Raw genomic sequence first — 16,490 nt, forward strand, 5'->3', positions numbered from 1 at the left:
AACTACAGACTATGACCTTACGTAATTTACAAACTAGATTTCAGAACTGCCTTTAACAGTCAGAACTAATTGTTCTCTATTTTGGCATCTTACCCCCAAATCTAGTATGTCCTATTCAATGAACCAGAATATTGCCACATTTTATACACTATAGCAGGTTTCTTCTGGAGGCTAGCAAGACATGGGGAAAAAAGCCATGTTGATCTTCTTATAAACTATATTTTCCCTTTCAGAGACACTAGTACAGTAGCAGCACAGAATTAAAATAAACTTTGGAATCAAAAAATCTGAGTTCAAGCCCTAACTCTGTAACATGAGAGAAGCAACACCAGACAACAATAGTACCGAAGTCACAGGGTTGTTGTAAGGATTCAATCAATTAATTTGTACAAAGTGATTAGAACACAATGGTAAGCTCTCAAAAAACATTAGCTTTACCATTATTCTATTACAATCACCTGACTCAAAGTGACAATTACAGGATATTTTTGAAAGGATAACAAATTTTAACAAACCCCAACCCAAGATTATCCTGCTTACCTTTTGACAACTTTCATACATGATACTACTCTATGATACTACTCGAAAAAAAAAAGAGAAGAAGAAAAAGAAAGAAAAGAAAAGAAAAGAGATAAGTAAAAGACAAACCTGTCAATTCTGCTTCTCAGGAGCTCCTACAGAGTGTAGTATCAGATACAACTGAAAGCAGCTACAGATTTCATTTAAATTTATGACATGTATATCACTTCAAATGCAAAGGTAAAACGCATTGATTTAAAATGTATAGAAAGGCAGTGTTACGAGTTATACATCTCAAAATAACAGACCTGGGAACCAAAAATGATAATATTACTCTAGCATTACTAACTATAACAAATCATACGCTATGGTCCTTACATATCTGTTTACAAGTACTCTTCCTCTTTCTTCTCAGTAGTATTATAATTCCATCAGTAGACTTTCATGTTTCTTTTGGACACCATAGCAGTGTTAACCAGCAGTTAAATCATTGGATTAAAGCATCAAGTAGCTGAGAATTTAGCAATGCATCTGATTTGATCTCTTAATCAGCATGAACACTCTATGGTACACGGAGGTAATCCAGCCTAAAGGCTGGTTATGAGTGCCTGTGAGCCACCTGGAATCCAGTTCAACTCCACCACTTACTAGCTGAGGGACCTTGGGAACCTAAAATGACTGTTTTCCACTCCATAAAACAGCAATAAGAACTTTACCTACCTCTTAGGATTATTTTGATGAATAAAAGAATATAGGGGCTTCCCTGGTGGCGCAGTGGTTAAGAATCTGCCTGCCAATGCAGGGGACACGGGTTCGAGCCCTGGTCCGGGAAGATCCCACATGCCGCGGAGCAACTAAGCCCGTGCACCACAACTACTGAGCCTGCACTCTACAGCCGGCGAGCCACAACTACTGAGCCCACGAGCCACAACTACTGAGCCCACATGCCACAACTACTGAAGCCCACGCACCTAGAGCCCGTGCTCTGCAACAAGAGAAGCCACCACAATGAGAAGCCCACGCACCGCAACAAAGAGCAGCCCCCACTCACCACTAGAGAAAGCTCGTGCACAGCAACGAAGACCCAACGCAGCCAAAAATAAATAATAATAAATAAAATAAATATTAAAAAATCTTTAAAAAAGAGAATATACACAAAGCACTTAAAACAATGCTAGTGCTGAAACATTTAGGGGGAAGTGTACTGATGTCTCCAGTTCACTCTGAAATGCATCAAAATAAGATGGATTGAGTACTTAACACCACTGAACTGTACACTTAAAAAGTTACAATGATAAATTTTGTTATGTATGTGTATCTTACCACAATCTTTTTTAAATAATAAAATAACTAAAATAACATTTTAAAATGTGGCTTGAAAATAGACAGATATGTGATAAAGCTAGAAGTAAAATATCACATGTAGAATCTAGGTAGTGGGTATATGAATGCTCACTTTCAATTTTTCTGTATTTTTGAAGAGTTTTATGATAAAATATTAGGGGGAGAACCAATGCTGGCATCTAGTAGTTTACTTTTATTATCATCTACTAGTCAGAAATAATAGCCAGCAAATATTCAGATACTTAGCTCCTTTTTTTTATAGCAGAATTCTAAAAAGCACCTTTTTACCAGCCATCTCTCCTTTAACTATAACCTTTCTGAAACTGAAAATGGTTTATTTGAAGTTCCTTATATACATGTTCGGTATATATCAGTGTGATTTCAAGTTAAATTATTCCAAGGTACCAAGTGCCAAGTATTTAAGCTCTCCTGAAGAAATGCAGAAACCAAGTCAATAGACATCTGTGGCCAAAGATTGGTGACTTGACCAAACAAAACAATGAAAAAGCAAGCACTGGAATTATTTCTTCCTAACTTTTCCAGTAGCTGCTAAAGCCAATAAATTCCTCAACCAGAAGAAGTAAAAACGTTTTAACAGGTACCTGATGTACAGGAGCACACCGCATATATACAAATACATAAGCCACTTAAGAATGATATCCAATTCTTCCTCTAGTTTTGTTCCCCATTCCAACTAGTAATTTATATTTTAATGTGTTTAGTGCTACAACATGAACTCAGATATCTTGCACTGGAACAACTTAAAACGTCAGACCACCTCACACCCACTGGGATAGCTGCTATCAAAAATATAGAAAATAACAAGTGTTGGCAAGGTCCTAGAAAAACTGGAGCCCTTGTTTACTGCTGGTGGGAACATAAAATGGCATAGGCACTGTGGAAAACAGTATGGTAGTTCCTCAAAAAATTAAAAATAGAATTACCATATAATCCAACAATCCCACTTCTGGGTATATCCAAAAGAACTGGAAGCACAGTCTCAAAGAGAGATGTGTACATCCATATTCATAGCAGCATTATTCACAATAGCTAAAAACATACAAGCAACCCAAGTGTCCCTCGACAGATGGAAGAGAAAATATGACATATGCATACAATAGAATATTACTCAGCCTTAAAAAGAAAATCCTGTCACATGGTACAACATGGATGAACCCTGAGGACATTATGCCAAGTGAAATAAGCCAGCCACAAAAAGACAAATCCTGTATGAGTCCACTTACATGAGATACCTAGAGATATCAAAATCATAGAGACAGAGACTTCCCTGGTGGTGCAGTGGTTAAGAATCCGCCTGCCAATGCAGGGGACATGGGTTCGATCCCTGGTCCAGGAAGATCCCACATGCTGTGGAGCTACTGAGCCCGTGTGCCACAACTACTGAGCCCGTGTGCCACAACTACTGAGCCTACGCTGTAGAACCCGTGTGCCACAACTACTGAGCCCGTGTGCCACAGCTACTGAAGCCCGTGCGTCTAGAGCCGGTGCTCCACTACAAGAGAAGCCACCGCAATGAGAAGCCCGCACACTGCAACAAAAAGTAGCCCCTGCTCGCCGCAACTAGAGAAAGCCCGCACACAGCAACAAAGACCCAACGTAGCCAAAAAATAAATAAATAAATTTATTTTTTTAAAAAAATCATAGAGACAGAAAGTAGAACAGTAGCTGCCAGGGGCTGGGAGGAGGGGGGAAAGGGAGGGTTTAGTGGGCATAGAGCTTCAGTTTTGCAAGATGAAAAGAGTTCTGGAGATAAACGGTGGTGATGGTTACACAACAATATGAATGTCCTTAAGACCACTGGCCTGTACAGTTAAAAATGGTTATGATGGTAAATTTTATATTATGTGTATTTTACCACAGTAACAAAAAATGGAAGAAAAAAGATCAGGGAGCTGATCTCCCCAAAAGGCCTGGTGGTGCTCCAGCTTGGAACTGACACACAAGCAATCAACTCTGTGGCTATCAGGCCCTGTCTATCTCTAACCACCGCATGAGACCTTGTCTACTCAAGACTCTCCATCCTGCCCAGGGTGACACCAATTCTTTATTTCAGCCTCAAAATGAGCAAACACCACTGCTGCTACACCAGTTTTGTGTCAAAGCAGCAAGGCACTTACCTCTCTAAGCCTGCCTCCTCTTTAAAACAAGGATAATTCCTACCTACCTGCCTTACTAGGCTGTTAGGAGGACAAAAGTGAGATCATGTATATAAAAGTATCTTTAAACTGCCAAGCACCAAAGAAACAGAAATTATTGTGCGTATAGCTACTTTCATATGAAAATTCAGAGAGGGCTGTAACAACAGAAACTTCACAAGGCTTGAGACACCTCACCCAGGCTTCATTCCATTTAAAACCCACCTCATCCCTAAATAACACCTTTCTTGTTCTTCATAAACTGAAGGGCAGCGTTGAGAAAACACCTCAGCCTAAAGCTTTTCACCTAACCACCCCAAACGCAATCAGAAACTGTCTTAGGAAAATTCAATTTTTATGACCCCAGCGTGGGCCTGCGGCGCCCGGGGACTACACTTCCCACAAAGCACCGAGGCGAACCCGGGCGGCGGGCGAGGTGGCCTGCGATTCAGGGTGACCACCGCTCTCCCCGAGCGTGGATCGCCGTCCCCCGGAAAACTGCAACGTTTAAGGTCAAGTGTGCACTGGCTCTCCTTTCTGAAAGCGCTGTCACCCCGAGGTTTCCCCTGCGGCTAGCGCCGCGACCCTCCCTGCCCGCCCGTCCTTCCTGCTCCACCTGAGGGTCACCGCCTGTTCCTGACCTTTCCGCTGATTTCTAGTGTCACAACACAGCACCTTCTCCTCCTCCCCGAAAGCTCCACTTCTAGAACTCGCCTAACAGTTGGGCCCGGGGTCCACGGAGGGGTCAGACGGGACGGCAGACACAGCCCGCCCCCCTGGGGCTCCGGCCGCCCAGCCCCCACGGACAGGGGGCTAGGCTCCCCCCACCTCCAGGCCGGGGCGGATCGCACACAGAGGTGGCTCCGCCCGGGGCTCCGGTTTCAATTTCGCAACGTGACGGTGCAAACCTGAGGCCTACAAACTCCGGCGGCGGCCGGCGCCCCGCCCGCCCGCCCGCCAGGCCCGAGCGCCCCAGCCCCCCGCACACCGCGGCCGCCGCCCGCCCGCCAGCCCGGCCCTGCTCTCCGGCCCTGTTCCCCGGCCCTCCCGCCCGGCCCCGGCCGCCGCCCCCGGCCCGGCGCTGCGCCGGCTCCGGCTCGCGGCCGCAGGCTGGCCGTGGCACTTACTCAGCTCGTCCTGGGAGGCGGAGGCGGCGGCCGCAGCCATGTTGCGCCGAGGAGGGAGGGAGGGAGGAGCCGGAGGGGGAGGGCACGGACGGGCGGCACTGGGGGCTCGCCGCTCTCGGTGCAGCACAGGCCGGCAGCCGCCTCCGGTAGTTCGGCGCGGGCCGCGCTGCGCCCACGAGGCCCGCCCGCCGTCGCCGCCGCCGCCTGCGTCCTCCTCGCTGCACGCGTAGTTCTCGCCGTCCCCCGCGAGCTCGCGACTCGGGCTCTCCGGCAGTCCGGCGCCTCTGCGGAGCCGCCGCTGTCCGTCGGCCGAGGCCCGGTACGCCCGGCCCGCGCGGCGGCTCTGCGGCTCAGCGCCGCGCTCGCCCAACTCACGCCGGTTTTATATTTAGAAAGAGCTGAGCCATCCTCCCAGCGGCCCCCCCGCCGGGCCCCTCGCGCGCCCGCCCGCCCTCGCTCGCTCGCTCGCTCGCGGCTCGTCCTGCCCACCTGCCGCCGCCCGCCCCGCGCGCGGGAGCCGGCCCGCGAGCGCTCCCTGCGCGGACCCGGCACGCGGCGGCCTTCACTGGCGTCCCGGCCTAGCCGCTCCTCGCCGCCCCTCCTTGCCCGCGCAGCCCCCGGCAGCCCCGACGCGGAACGCCTCAGGCCTCCGGAACGCGGACGCGCAGGCCTCTGACCTGAGTCCGAGCCGGTCTCCATGCCGGGGATGCTGCGCTCGGCGCCGCGACGCGGGCGCCCAGAAGCGAGGCGAGAGGCGGGCTCGGCCTCGGGGAGCCGCGCGCTGCAGTCCGTGAGGGGCTTGGTCGAGCTGGTCCGGGCTGCCCCGGCCGGGGGGAGGTCCTCGAGGCGGGACGGGAGCTCTTTCTGTAAAGGTCTGTAGTTGTCACGTTGGCTGGTCCCGACCTGGAGAAACACGCCTCTCCGAAGGAAGAGACGTGGACTCGGAAAAGTTGAGCCGGGTTCGGAGTCGGCGGGAGGAAGCCCCGCCCTGCGCCTCCCGCCGAACTTCTTGGCCCCGCCGCTGACTCAGTCCCGGGCGAGCCCCGGTGCCCAGGGCGCCTTTTTTTACTTAAGATAGTGATAAAGTGTAGGTTTCTGATGCTCTTCGAAACTAGACTAGGACTACCTAGTGAGGGAAGATCACTAAGCCCCACTAAAGTTCAATAAGCCAAGATTTTTAAAGTTCAATTTCAAGTATATATGCTTATAGGAGTTGTTTTCTTAGATCTTAATTCTAATCCCTACGTTCTTTTTGGTAACCCGAGTGATTTATTTTGAATATAGCGATTTTAACTTTATGCCTTCAGTTTGTCCGTGAGGTCACTTAGTGAAAAACACTTGCAATATGGAATTCAAATTAAGGGGTTGCATAATTGCTGTACTTTAAGTGATAGTACTGTCATAAATTAGGTACAAGGTCAGATACACTTTTTTTTTTTTTTTTTTTGGTATAAGAGGAAGAAATCAAGATCCTAACAATTGAAATTGCCTTTATCCCTAAAAGAAATCTGTAAAGCCCTAGTTAATGTCTTGAAAAATGAATATATGTCATTCCAGATGTAACTTGGGCAAGTAAAAGGTACTTACACAACATTAAAGACATTTATGTCCTTTATTGCTTTTATTGTAGAGATTATACATGATCTTTGTAAAAACTGCAAATGATTCAGAATTTAAAAATGAAAATGAAAGGCCTTGCCTCCCCTCCCGGCATCCCACTCCCCTGAGGAAACTATGGTTAACAGGTACAGTTGAGCGTGCACCCTCCAAGGCCTTGTTTCTGTGCACATGTGTATACGGCCCCCAAAATAACGAAGTGGGGAGGGGGTTCAGACTCATGATAAAGTTCTGTATCAGTGTTTTTCCTCCATAAACATTCTTCCACGTTAACTCAAAAAGCTCTACACCACCACCACTCTTTTTATTAATGACTTCATAGTATATTAAGTTAACCAGTCCCTTTTTTTGAGCACATTTTGGCTCTTTTTGTAAAAGTAAAGGTTGTCCGCCACCTTCCTGCTCACCATCCCCTCATCGTACTCCCTAGAAATAATCCCTGTTAACAGTTTGGTGCATACAACCTCTCCTGACCATTTCTATGAATGTGTAGAGTGACTGTACCAAGGAGTAGTATGGGGAAACTTTGACTTACCGTAACTTCCAATAGATCCTTCTAAAGCCAAGCCACCCCCACCAACCCCTGCCAAAAGTATAGAATCTAAGTTAAAAAAAAAAAAGTTCGTTTGAAATTTTAACTTCCAGACAAGGCCAGTTAGCAACTCATAAATTCCTCCTATATAGGCATTCCAGAATCCCACATGTGTGCAAATCACATATAGGTATTTACACGCAGATTTTGTTTGTTTTGACAAAAATGAAATCCTACTATACATATTACTGTGTAACTTTACCTTTTCACAAAACTATATCACAGGTATCCTTCTATATCAGTAATAATAGCTATACTAATTGTGCCAGGCACTATTTAAAGTGTCTTACTTGGATGAATTCATTTAATCCTTACAACAATCTTATGAAGTAGGGATTTTTATGATACAGGATGATTGAGGAACAAAACAAAAGTGCCGCAAACTAGTAAGTGGTGAGGCAGGAATTTGAACCCAGACAGTGTGGATCCAGAGTCTACATTCTTTTTTTTTTTTTTTAATTTATTTATTTATTTTTTTATTTTTGGCTGCGTTGGGTCTTCGTTGCTGTGCACAGGCTTTCTCTAGTTGACGCGAGCAGGGGCTACTCTGTTGCTGTGCATGGGCTTCTCATTGCAGTGGCTTCTCTTGTGGAGCACGGGCTCTAGGCGCGCGGGCTTCAGTAGTTGTGGCTCGTGATCTCTAGAGTGCAGGCTCAGTAGTTGGGGCGCACTGGGTTAGTGACTCCGCGGCATGTGGGATCTTCCCGGGCCAGGGCTCGAACCCATGTCCCCTGCATTGGCAGGTGGATTCTTAACCACTGCACCACCAGGGAAGTCCCCAGAGTCTACATTCTTAACCACTCTGATCTGTATGTGCAGAACTACCTCATTCTTTTAAATGACTGCATGATAGTCTTTAACAAAGACTTGCAAAAAAGAAAAAAAGACCCTTCATGATAAGTACATGACAAAATTTAATCATTCCCCTATTGATGAGCATTTAAGTTTCTACAATTTTTTACTACTGCAAACAATGCTACTGTAAAACATTCTTATAAGTATACCTTTATGAAGTCACATATTTCTATATGTAGACATGGAATTGTTAGGCAAAAAAAAAAAGATGGCTTTAACATCTCATTATATACAGTAGTTTATAGCAGGTTACAATGCTGCTTCTAATCACTACTGTTTAAGCTTTTTTATAGTTGCTTCTTCCTTCAAACTACTTATAGTTTATTTTTCCCACTAAATAACATCATCATCTTACTAGGCACTATGGTTTTGAATAGTAGCCTTGAGATACTTCCTATCTAGAATTTATTTCAACTTTAAAAAACAGACAGGAGACTTCCCTGGTGGCACGGTGGTTAAGGATCCGCCTGCCAATGCAGGGGACACGGGTTCAAGCCCCAGTGCAGGAAGGTTCCACATGCTGTGGAGCAACTAAGCCCGTGCGCCACAACTACTGAGCCTGCGCTCTAGAGCCTGCGAGCCACAACTGTGAGCCCAAATGCCACAACTACTGAAGCCCGTGCGCCTAGAGTCCATGCTCCCCAACAAGAGAAGCCACCACAATGAGAAGCCTGTGCACTGCAACGAAGACCCAATGCAACCAAAAAAAAAAAAAAAAAAACCAAGAAAGTCCCTCATGGACCGTTGGTAGGAATGGTAATTGGTGCAGCCACTATGGAAAATAGTATGGAGGTTCCTCAAAAAATTGAAAATAGGGGAATTCCCTGGCGGTCCAGTGGTTAGGACTCCGTGCTCTCACTGACGAGGGTCTGGGTTCGATCCCTGGTCGGGGAACTAAAATCCCACAAGCTGTGCAGTGGAGCCAAAAGAAAAATTTGAAAAAAAAAATTGAAAATAGAACTACCATATGATACAGCAACTTCACTTCTGGGTATTTACCTGAAGAAAACAACACTAATTCAAAAAGATACATGCACCCCAATGTTCATAGCAGCATTATTTACAATAGCCAAGACATGGAAGCAACCTAAGTGTCCATCAATAGATGAATGGGTAAAGAAGAAATGGATACATGTATACAGGAATATTATTCAGCCATTAAAAGAAAGAAATCTTGCCATTTGGGACAACATGGATGGATCTAGAGGACATTATGCTAAGTGAAATAAGTCAGACATAGAAAGACAAATACCATATGATCTCACTTATATGTGGAATCTAAAAGGCAAAACAGAGAAAACAAAATGAGGACTTCCCTGGTGGCACAGTGGTTAGGAATCCGCCTGCCAGTGCAGGGGACACGGGTTCGTATCCCTGGTCTGGGAAGATCCCACATGTCACGGAGCAACTAATCCCGTGTGCCACAACTACTGAGCCTGCGCTCTAGAGCCTGTGAGCCACAACTACTGAGCCTGCGCACTTAGAGCCCATGCTCCACAGCAAGAGAAGCCACAGCAATAAGAAGCCCGCACACCACAACATAGAGTAGCCCCCGCTCGCCACAACTAGAGAAAGCCCATGCACAGCAACAAAGACCCAATGCAGCCAAAGTTTAATTGATTAATTAATTAATTAATTAATTGAAAGAAACGAAAACAGACTCATAGATACAGAGTACAAACGGGTGATGCCAGAGGGGAGGAGACTGGAAGGTAAAATGGGTGAAGGGGATTAAGGGGTACAAACCTCGTTATAAAATAAATAAGCACAGGGATGTAAATATACAGCATAAGAAATATGGTCAATAATATCAGAACTTTGGGGACAGACGGTTACTAGACCTATTTTGGTGATCATTTATTTCGTAATGTATGCAAATGTCAAATCACTATGTAGTACACCTGAAACTAACATAATATTGTACATCCTATTTTTCAGTTTCAAAAAACAGACAAGAAGTAATTGGGGGAGGGTAAGAGGGGGGCCAAGAAAGGCCACTGAGAAACCAAAATAATATATCACAAAATCCAAGAACTAAAAATTTGTATTTTACTCCTTAGAAGTCCCCTCTCCCTCTTGTAGGTCCTACTCACACTAAGTATCTGCATGGTTCTGATAAGGTGAACAATCTTGCTTCCATAGTCAGTCAAAGCAGAGTAGAAGCAGAATATTAGAGGGCACTCTTCTGGGCAGGTACATGGATGACAAAAGTACTAACGGACACCCTGAAAACAAGGGAAGAAGGAGGAAAATTATGAAAAGAAGCTATAAGAACTCAAAAAGCAAAGCATGCTGCGGTTATTTATAAAGTACTGAAAGCACTACCCACCACACAGGCCCTGAAATCATTTCACTTGAATAAGTGATGTTTATGGTGCTAATCCTGACAACAAGAAATGGTGAAATAGGGACTTCCCTGGTGGTCCAGTGGTTAGGACCCCGTGCTTTCACTGCCAAGGGCCTGGGGTCAATCCCCTGGTTGGGGAACTAAGATCCCACAAGCTGCATGGTGTGGCCAAAACAAAACAAAAAAGAAATGGTGAAATTATGTCTAATTTCAAGCAACAAAAATCAAGGAAGTATGAAGTATATTTTACAAAGCTTTTCATCTAAAATGATTATAATAAGTAAGCAATTTTTGGTGCTTAAAGGTTTAATTCTAAGCTATCTAGAAAATCCAGCTATCCTAAAAGATTCAATTATCCATTCCCAAAGAGCCCCAGATAAGCCAAAATTCTATATAAATAAGTCTAATATAAATAAGACTTATATAAATAAGTCTAATTGTTTCGGTTGCTGAAAAAGTTAGGGACTGGATCCAATCCGCCAACAGAGGCACAACCCTAATGATCTTCTTCTCTGCTCCTCTCGGTCAGTTATTGACTGAAGACATATTTCATGGCACATAAAACCATGTCATGACTCAAAACATTCCACTTTCTAAAACTTGAACTCAGAAACATCAATCTCTAACCACCATATAGAATCTTTCCTCTGTTTTACTAATTCCTGTGGATTGGAGTACATTTTTTTAATCATTGAACATTTTATTTTTAATTTTAATAACCGAGTAAAACAGTAGGCTTGTCATAGCAAACTAGAGAATTAGCAAATTGGGAGATAGAGGAATGCTAAAAGTATGTCTGTCAGAAGAATTAAGAGAGAGAAAATACAAAAAATGAGTTTGAAAACATAGAAGCTTCAAACTTCTCTATTAGAAGACTAGGTGGAAAGAACATAGAAGATTGTGGAAAAGCAATTTTTGAAGCAATTCCAATTGTGGAATGGCTGACTGCATCTAGAAACTAATGCAATAGCTGTAATTTGTTTAGAAGGGTCTGAGTCAACAGATATGTCATTTTTGCTTCCTGCCTTTTCTGTTAATTCTGCCTGGAATTTAGACAAGGCTAGAGCTCCAGTGACCATATTGTGAATATGACATACCTACAGGCCATTTAAGCAGAAACATAGCACGAGGCCAGGTCTCTGAATGTATTGTGAGAGCTGCCATACAAGCTATGGTCAGCCTGATTCCGATTTTATTACTGAATGAGAAAAACAAAATCCTGATTAGCTTAAGCCTTTATTTTTAGGAACATAGAGTACATTTTAGATCCTCATCATCACTTCGAAGTTTTTGACCACTTTATGTTCATGGCAATGAATCCTTATTAGCACCTTCAAGTTTTTCTTTCCTTGATTTCTCTCTTACATACAGTGCCAATCAATTCCCAACCTTGGGCAAACCCCACCATTCACTTTATTTTTCCCCTCCCAAATATCACTGGAGAAAGGCAAAAAGCTGATCTGGTCCAGTATAATACTACACCTTGCATTTTGGAGAATGAGGCAACCTGTCCCCTATCTTCTAGGGATAGGATTTATCCCTATACCAGAAGATTCTACCTCCTCTGATTTCCTTAGGACAGTGACTTCACAGGTTTTTGTTCACATCTCCCCCCCAAAAATTTTTTTTGAAAAACAATGTAACCCATTTGCACATTTTTAGGTTGACATCTAAAATTTCCCCTTATTACTTAAATAATTGAAAAGAAGAAATTTTGACCATGAATTCTATTGTAAATAGTAGCATTTTAAATAAAGGCCCAGGGACTTCCCTGGTGGCACAGTGGATAAACTCCACAGTCCCACTGCAGGGGGCCTGGGTTCGATCCCTGGTCGGGGAACTAGATCCCACATGCATGCCTCAGCTGAGGAGCCCGTGTGCCGCAACTAAAACCCCAGGCAACCAAATAAATAAATAAATATTTTTTAAAAAATAAAATAAAATAAAGGCCTGGGACTTCCCTGATGGCACAGTGGTTAAGAACCCGCCTGCCAGTGCAGGGGACACGAGTTCGATCCCTGGTCCGGGAAGATCCCACATGCCACAGAGCAGCTAAGCCCGTGTGCCACAACTACTGAAGCCCACGTGCCTAGAGCCCATGCTCTGCAGCAAGAGAAGCCACCGCAATGAGAAGCCCGCACACTGCAACGAGGAGTAGTGCACAACAGTTTATACTAAGGCAATATAGTTTTAACCTTGAAAGTCTTATTGTTTACTTTATCATCCTTTTCTTCAACAAAAATATGTATATAAATTTAAATATTTGAAAATTTTTCTATGGTTATTTAAAAAATTACTATGAATAATCATAATTAATAGTACACAACTTATCAAAAACAACATAAATACATTACAACATTTTTTAAGGTTTCAACTATTAGTGATTAGCATATTTTTTATGTTACAGCTTTTTTTATGTTACAGCTTTTGAGAGTTATTAAACATGAAAAGTAAAATTTTATTGGAAATGTATCTCAATGAAAAGGACAGGGGCTTTAAAAAAAAAAAAAAAGATACCCAGTTGCTGTTATTCACTTCCTCATTACCTAATTTAATATATCAAATTGTCCCTTTGATGGTAGTCGTCAAGTTCTTCCTCTGAGGGCAATCAACCCTCGTTATTCTAGTCGGGAGATGGCTGAGAGGCATGGCTTGCTTTTGTAAAGTGAGAGAAGGGCCATTGTGAAATAGGACATCCTGATTTTTTTTTTTTTTTTTTTTATAAGCAGAACTTCTTTTTCTTTCCCCTTTATTTATTTATTATTTATGGCTGTGTTGGGTCTTCGTTTCTGTGCGAAGGCCCTCTCCAGCTGCGGCAAGTGGAGGCCACTCTTCATAGCGGTGCGCGGGCCTCCCACTATCACGGCCTCACCTGTTGCGGAGCACAGGCTCCAGACGCGCAGGCCCAGTAGTTGTGGCTCACGGGCCCAGTCGCTCCGCGGCATGTGGGATCCTCCCAGACCAGGGCTCGAACCCGTGTCCCCTGCATTGGCAGGCAGACTCTCAACCACTGCGCCACCAGGGAAGCCCGGACATCCTGATTTTTAAAGGCATTCTTAGGCAAAGCAATTTGAAGAAACACTATATATGATCTAGAGATTGATTTTCTTAGTACTGTCCATGCCCCTATATCCTAAGAAAATCTTCATGTACTCCTGAGGACCCTTGTTCCAGAACAATGCATCTTCAGTGTTCTTCCTTCTTATCCTATTCTGTCCCTAGTCTCTTTTTGAAAAAATAACCTACCCAATACCTTCTCTTCCCATTCTCATATTCAGGCTGCACCTTTATTCTTTCCTCAACCCCCCGGACTTCCCTGAAATTAATTGCCTGAGGATCAACCAACTGCAAACTCCCATGGACACTTTTTCATTCCAATCTCATTAGAACTATTGACTCCATCGTCCCTTTCAAAATTCTCCTCTGTTGGTTTTCCTTTACCAGTTTCTCCTGATTCTTTTCTACTTACCAGTTAACTTCACTGCCTTCTCTCTCTGCCACCCCCTCAAAGTCAGCATTTCCTTGGGTTTTAACCACAGACCGCTTCTCACTCCACCTCCTCTTCATTGCAATCCTCACTCCCTCATCTTTAATTACTAAATGACTCTTTAATTTCTTTCTCCAGTTGTCATCTCTACCTAGATGTCCCACATGTGCTTCAAACTCAATGTATCCCCAACTGAATTTTAATCTTCTTTCTCAAACCTTCTTCCTGTGTCCCTTAGTGTATGTGGAACCAGCATCCAGTTGATCAAACCAGAGACCCTGGAGTAGCCTATAATCCCTTCTTCTCCCTCACTTTTATTCACTATCTACATATTGTCACTGAGTACTGTCAGTTGGGGTTTCTCTGGTTCCTGGCACAGAAAAATCTCATGTATGTACAAAAATATTTGAAGAAGAGTACTGGAGTAGTTCACAGAAACAAAGAAAAACTAAACATCATGAAGGATAGGAACTGGGCAGCTCCCAGGATCTCTGCAACAGGAATTGAAGATCATCCCCCAAGGAACTGCAACCAAATGATCCAGCAACAGCATAGCCTTTCATTTCTGGGTGTTGCAGAATGAAAATCCGAAGTCCCAAACTTTGATTTAAGCTTGCTTGAAATTAAAAACAAACCATAGGTTGAAATGATAATAGATAAAAGGGAAATGACCGGGCTTCACTGGTGGTGCAGTGGTTGGGAGTCTGCCTGCCAATGCAGGGGACACGGGTTCGAGCCCTGGTCTGGGAAGATCCCACATGCCGCGGAGCGACTAGGCCCGTAAGCCACAATTGCTGAGCCTGCGCGTCTGGAGCCTGTGCTCTGCAACAGGAGAGGCCGCGATGGTGAGAGGCCCGCGCACCGCGATGAGGAGTGGCCCCCACTTGCCGCAATTAGAGAGGGCCCTCGCACAGAAACGAAGACCCAACACAGCCATAAATAAATAAATAAATAACATTAAAAAAAAAAAAAAAAGAAATTACCTTGTTGCCATAAATTCTCTGGGAATCCAAAGTACTCTGTTGGTCTAGCATTTCTCAAGAATAGAAGAGATAATTAGAAAAATTTGCGTTCTGATGACTAGAGGAGCACAATGAATAAGAGATTAACTCTTAAAGGGGCAAAGGTCATGTTTAAATTTCCAACCTATGCATTCTCTATTTCTTGTTATTATGATATAGTTCTTTAATAAGAGGTTCCTGTCTTAAGGAATTGAATTTTCTTTTTCTTCTTTTGGCTGCATCAGGTCTTCATTGCTCTGCGTGGGCTTTCTCTAGTTGTGGCGAGCAGGGGCTACTCTTCGTTGCGGTATGCGGGCTCTAGGCGCGCAGGCTTCAGTAGTTGTGGCACATGGGCTTAGTCGTGGCTCGCGGGCTCTAGTGTGCAGGCTCAGTAGTTGTGGTGCACGGGGCTCAGTTGTTCCACGTGCGTCATTTGGGACCTTCCTGGACCAGGGCTCGAACCCGTGTCACCTGCATTGGCAGGCAGATTCTTAACCACAGCGCCACCAGGGAAGCCCCCTCCAGCTTCTCCTTGATGTCCCCTCCATTTTCAGCCAGTCAAGGGGAGGTGGTAGAGGAGAAGAAAATGCATTCAGACCTGGGACTGGACAGCTTCTTGACTTCGGGCAGCCCCGTTTCCTCGGCTTGCCTTGCTGTCTGTGAGATGAGTGCAGGGGTTCATTTAGTTGAGCTTGTTCTGTTCCTTTAAAGTCTCAGAGCCTTGACTCACCCTGCTCCTTCAGTCTAGAATACTTTTCTCTCCCAAGGGCACCGCTCCAAAAGTCACTTAGTTATAGGACACTCCCGACAATCCTTCTGGAGTTCGTCAGCCCTTTTTGTTATTCCCCCAGTAATCCCTGCAAGTACCATTCACATATTCAACAAATATCTGTTGAGCACCTACTACATGCCAGGTACTGTTCTAGGGCCTGGAGAGTGTATTTCCATGGAACAAACCAGATAAAAATCCTTATCCTTGTGGAATTGATAGTCTAGTGAAAAAGCAGACAATAAGCAGTAATCAAATAAGAAAATGATATGATACATTGAAAGGGGAAATAGGAGTGGGGATGGGATTCCACTTTAAGCAGAGAAGTGATAGAGCTTCACTGAGAAGATTCGTGAGCCATACAGGATACCTAGGCAGGCAGCAAGTCAGCCATACGTGCCAGGCAGGTTGGAGGGAGAGGGAGAGCGAGGAGGCCATTGTGACTAGAGCAGGGAAGTGGGGATAGAGGTCAGGGAGGTTATGAGTGGCCAGATTCCATCGGCCTTGTAGCCCACTGTAAAAATTAGAATTTCTACCCTGGGTGAAATGGGAAGGCTTTAGAGGGTTTTCAGTAGAGGAAGTCCATAATCTGTTTTTTGTTTTTTAAGCATCTCTCTGGCTGCAACGTGAAGAGACAAGAGAAGAAAAGTGAAATCAAGAAGCTATTGCAATAATC

The 16,490-nt window shown here is 44.4% G+C and overlaps 1 protein-coding gene across 4 annotated transcripts in view; it reads right to left on the reverse strand.

Annotated features, from left to right (window-relative positions):
• The window catches only part of ECPAS (Ecm29 proteasome adaptor and scaffold), a 102,959-nt gene extending 96,849 nt beyond the window's left edge, over window positions 1-6,110 (reverse strand). For 2 of the 4 annotated variants that reach the window (XM_057547836.1, XM_057547837.1), the window contains exon 1: window positions 5,824-6,110. In XM_057547836.1, coding sequence (XP_057403819.1) covers window positions 5,824-5,845 — 22 coding nt within the window. In that variant the 5' untranslated portion in view covers window positions 5,846-6,110. Of the gene's footprint in view, window positions 1-5,146; window positions 5,523-5,823 lie in introns of those variants that run through there. The other 2 variants (XM_057547834.1, XM_057547835.1) reach the window with 1 other exon arrangement.
• Between the last annotated feature and the right edge of the window lie 10,380 nt (window positions 6,111-16,490).

The sequence above is a fragment of the Balaenoptera acutorostrata genome, chromosome 6 (genome assembly GCF_949987535.1).
Source record: "Balaenoptera acutorostrata chromosome 6, mBalAcu1.1, whole genome shotgun sequence".
Lineage (NCBI taxonomy): Eukaryota > Metazoa > Chordata > Mammalia > Artiodactyla > Balaenopteridae > Balaenoptera > Balaenoptera acutorostrata.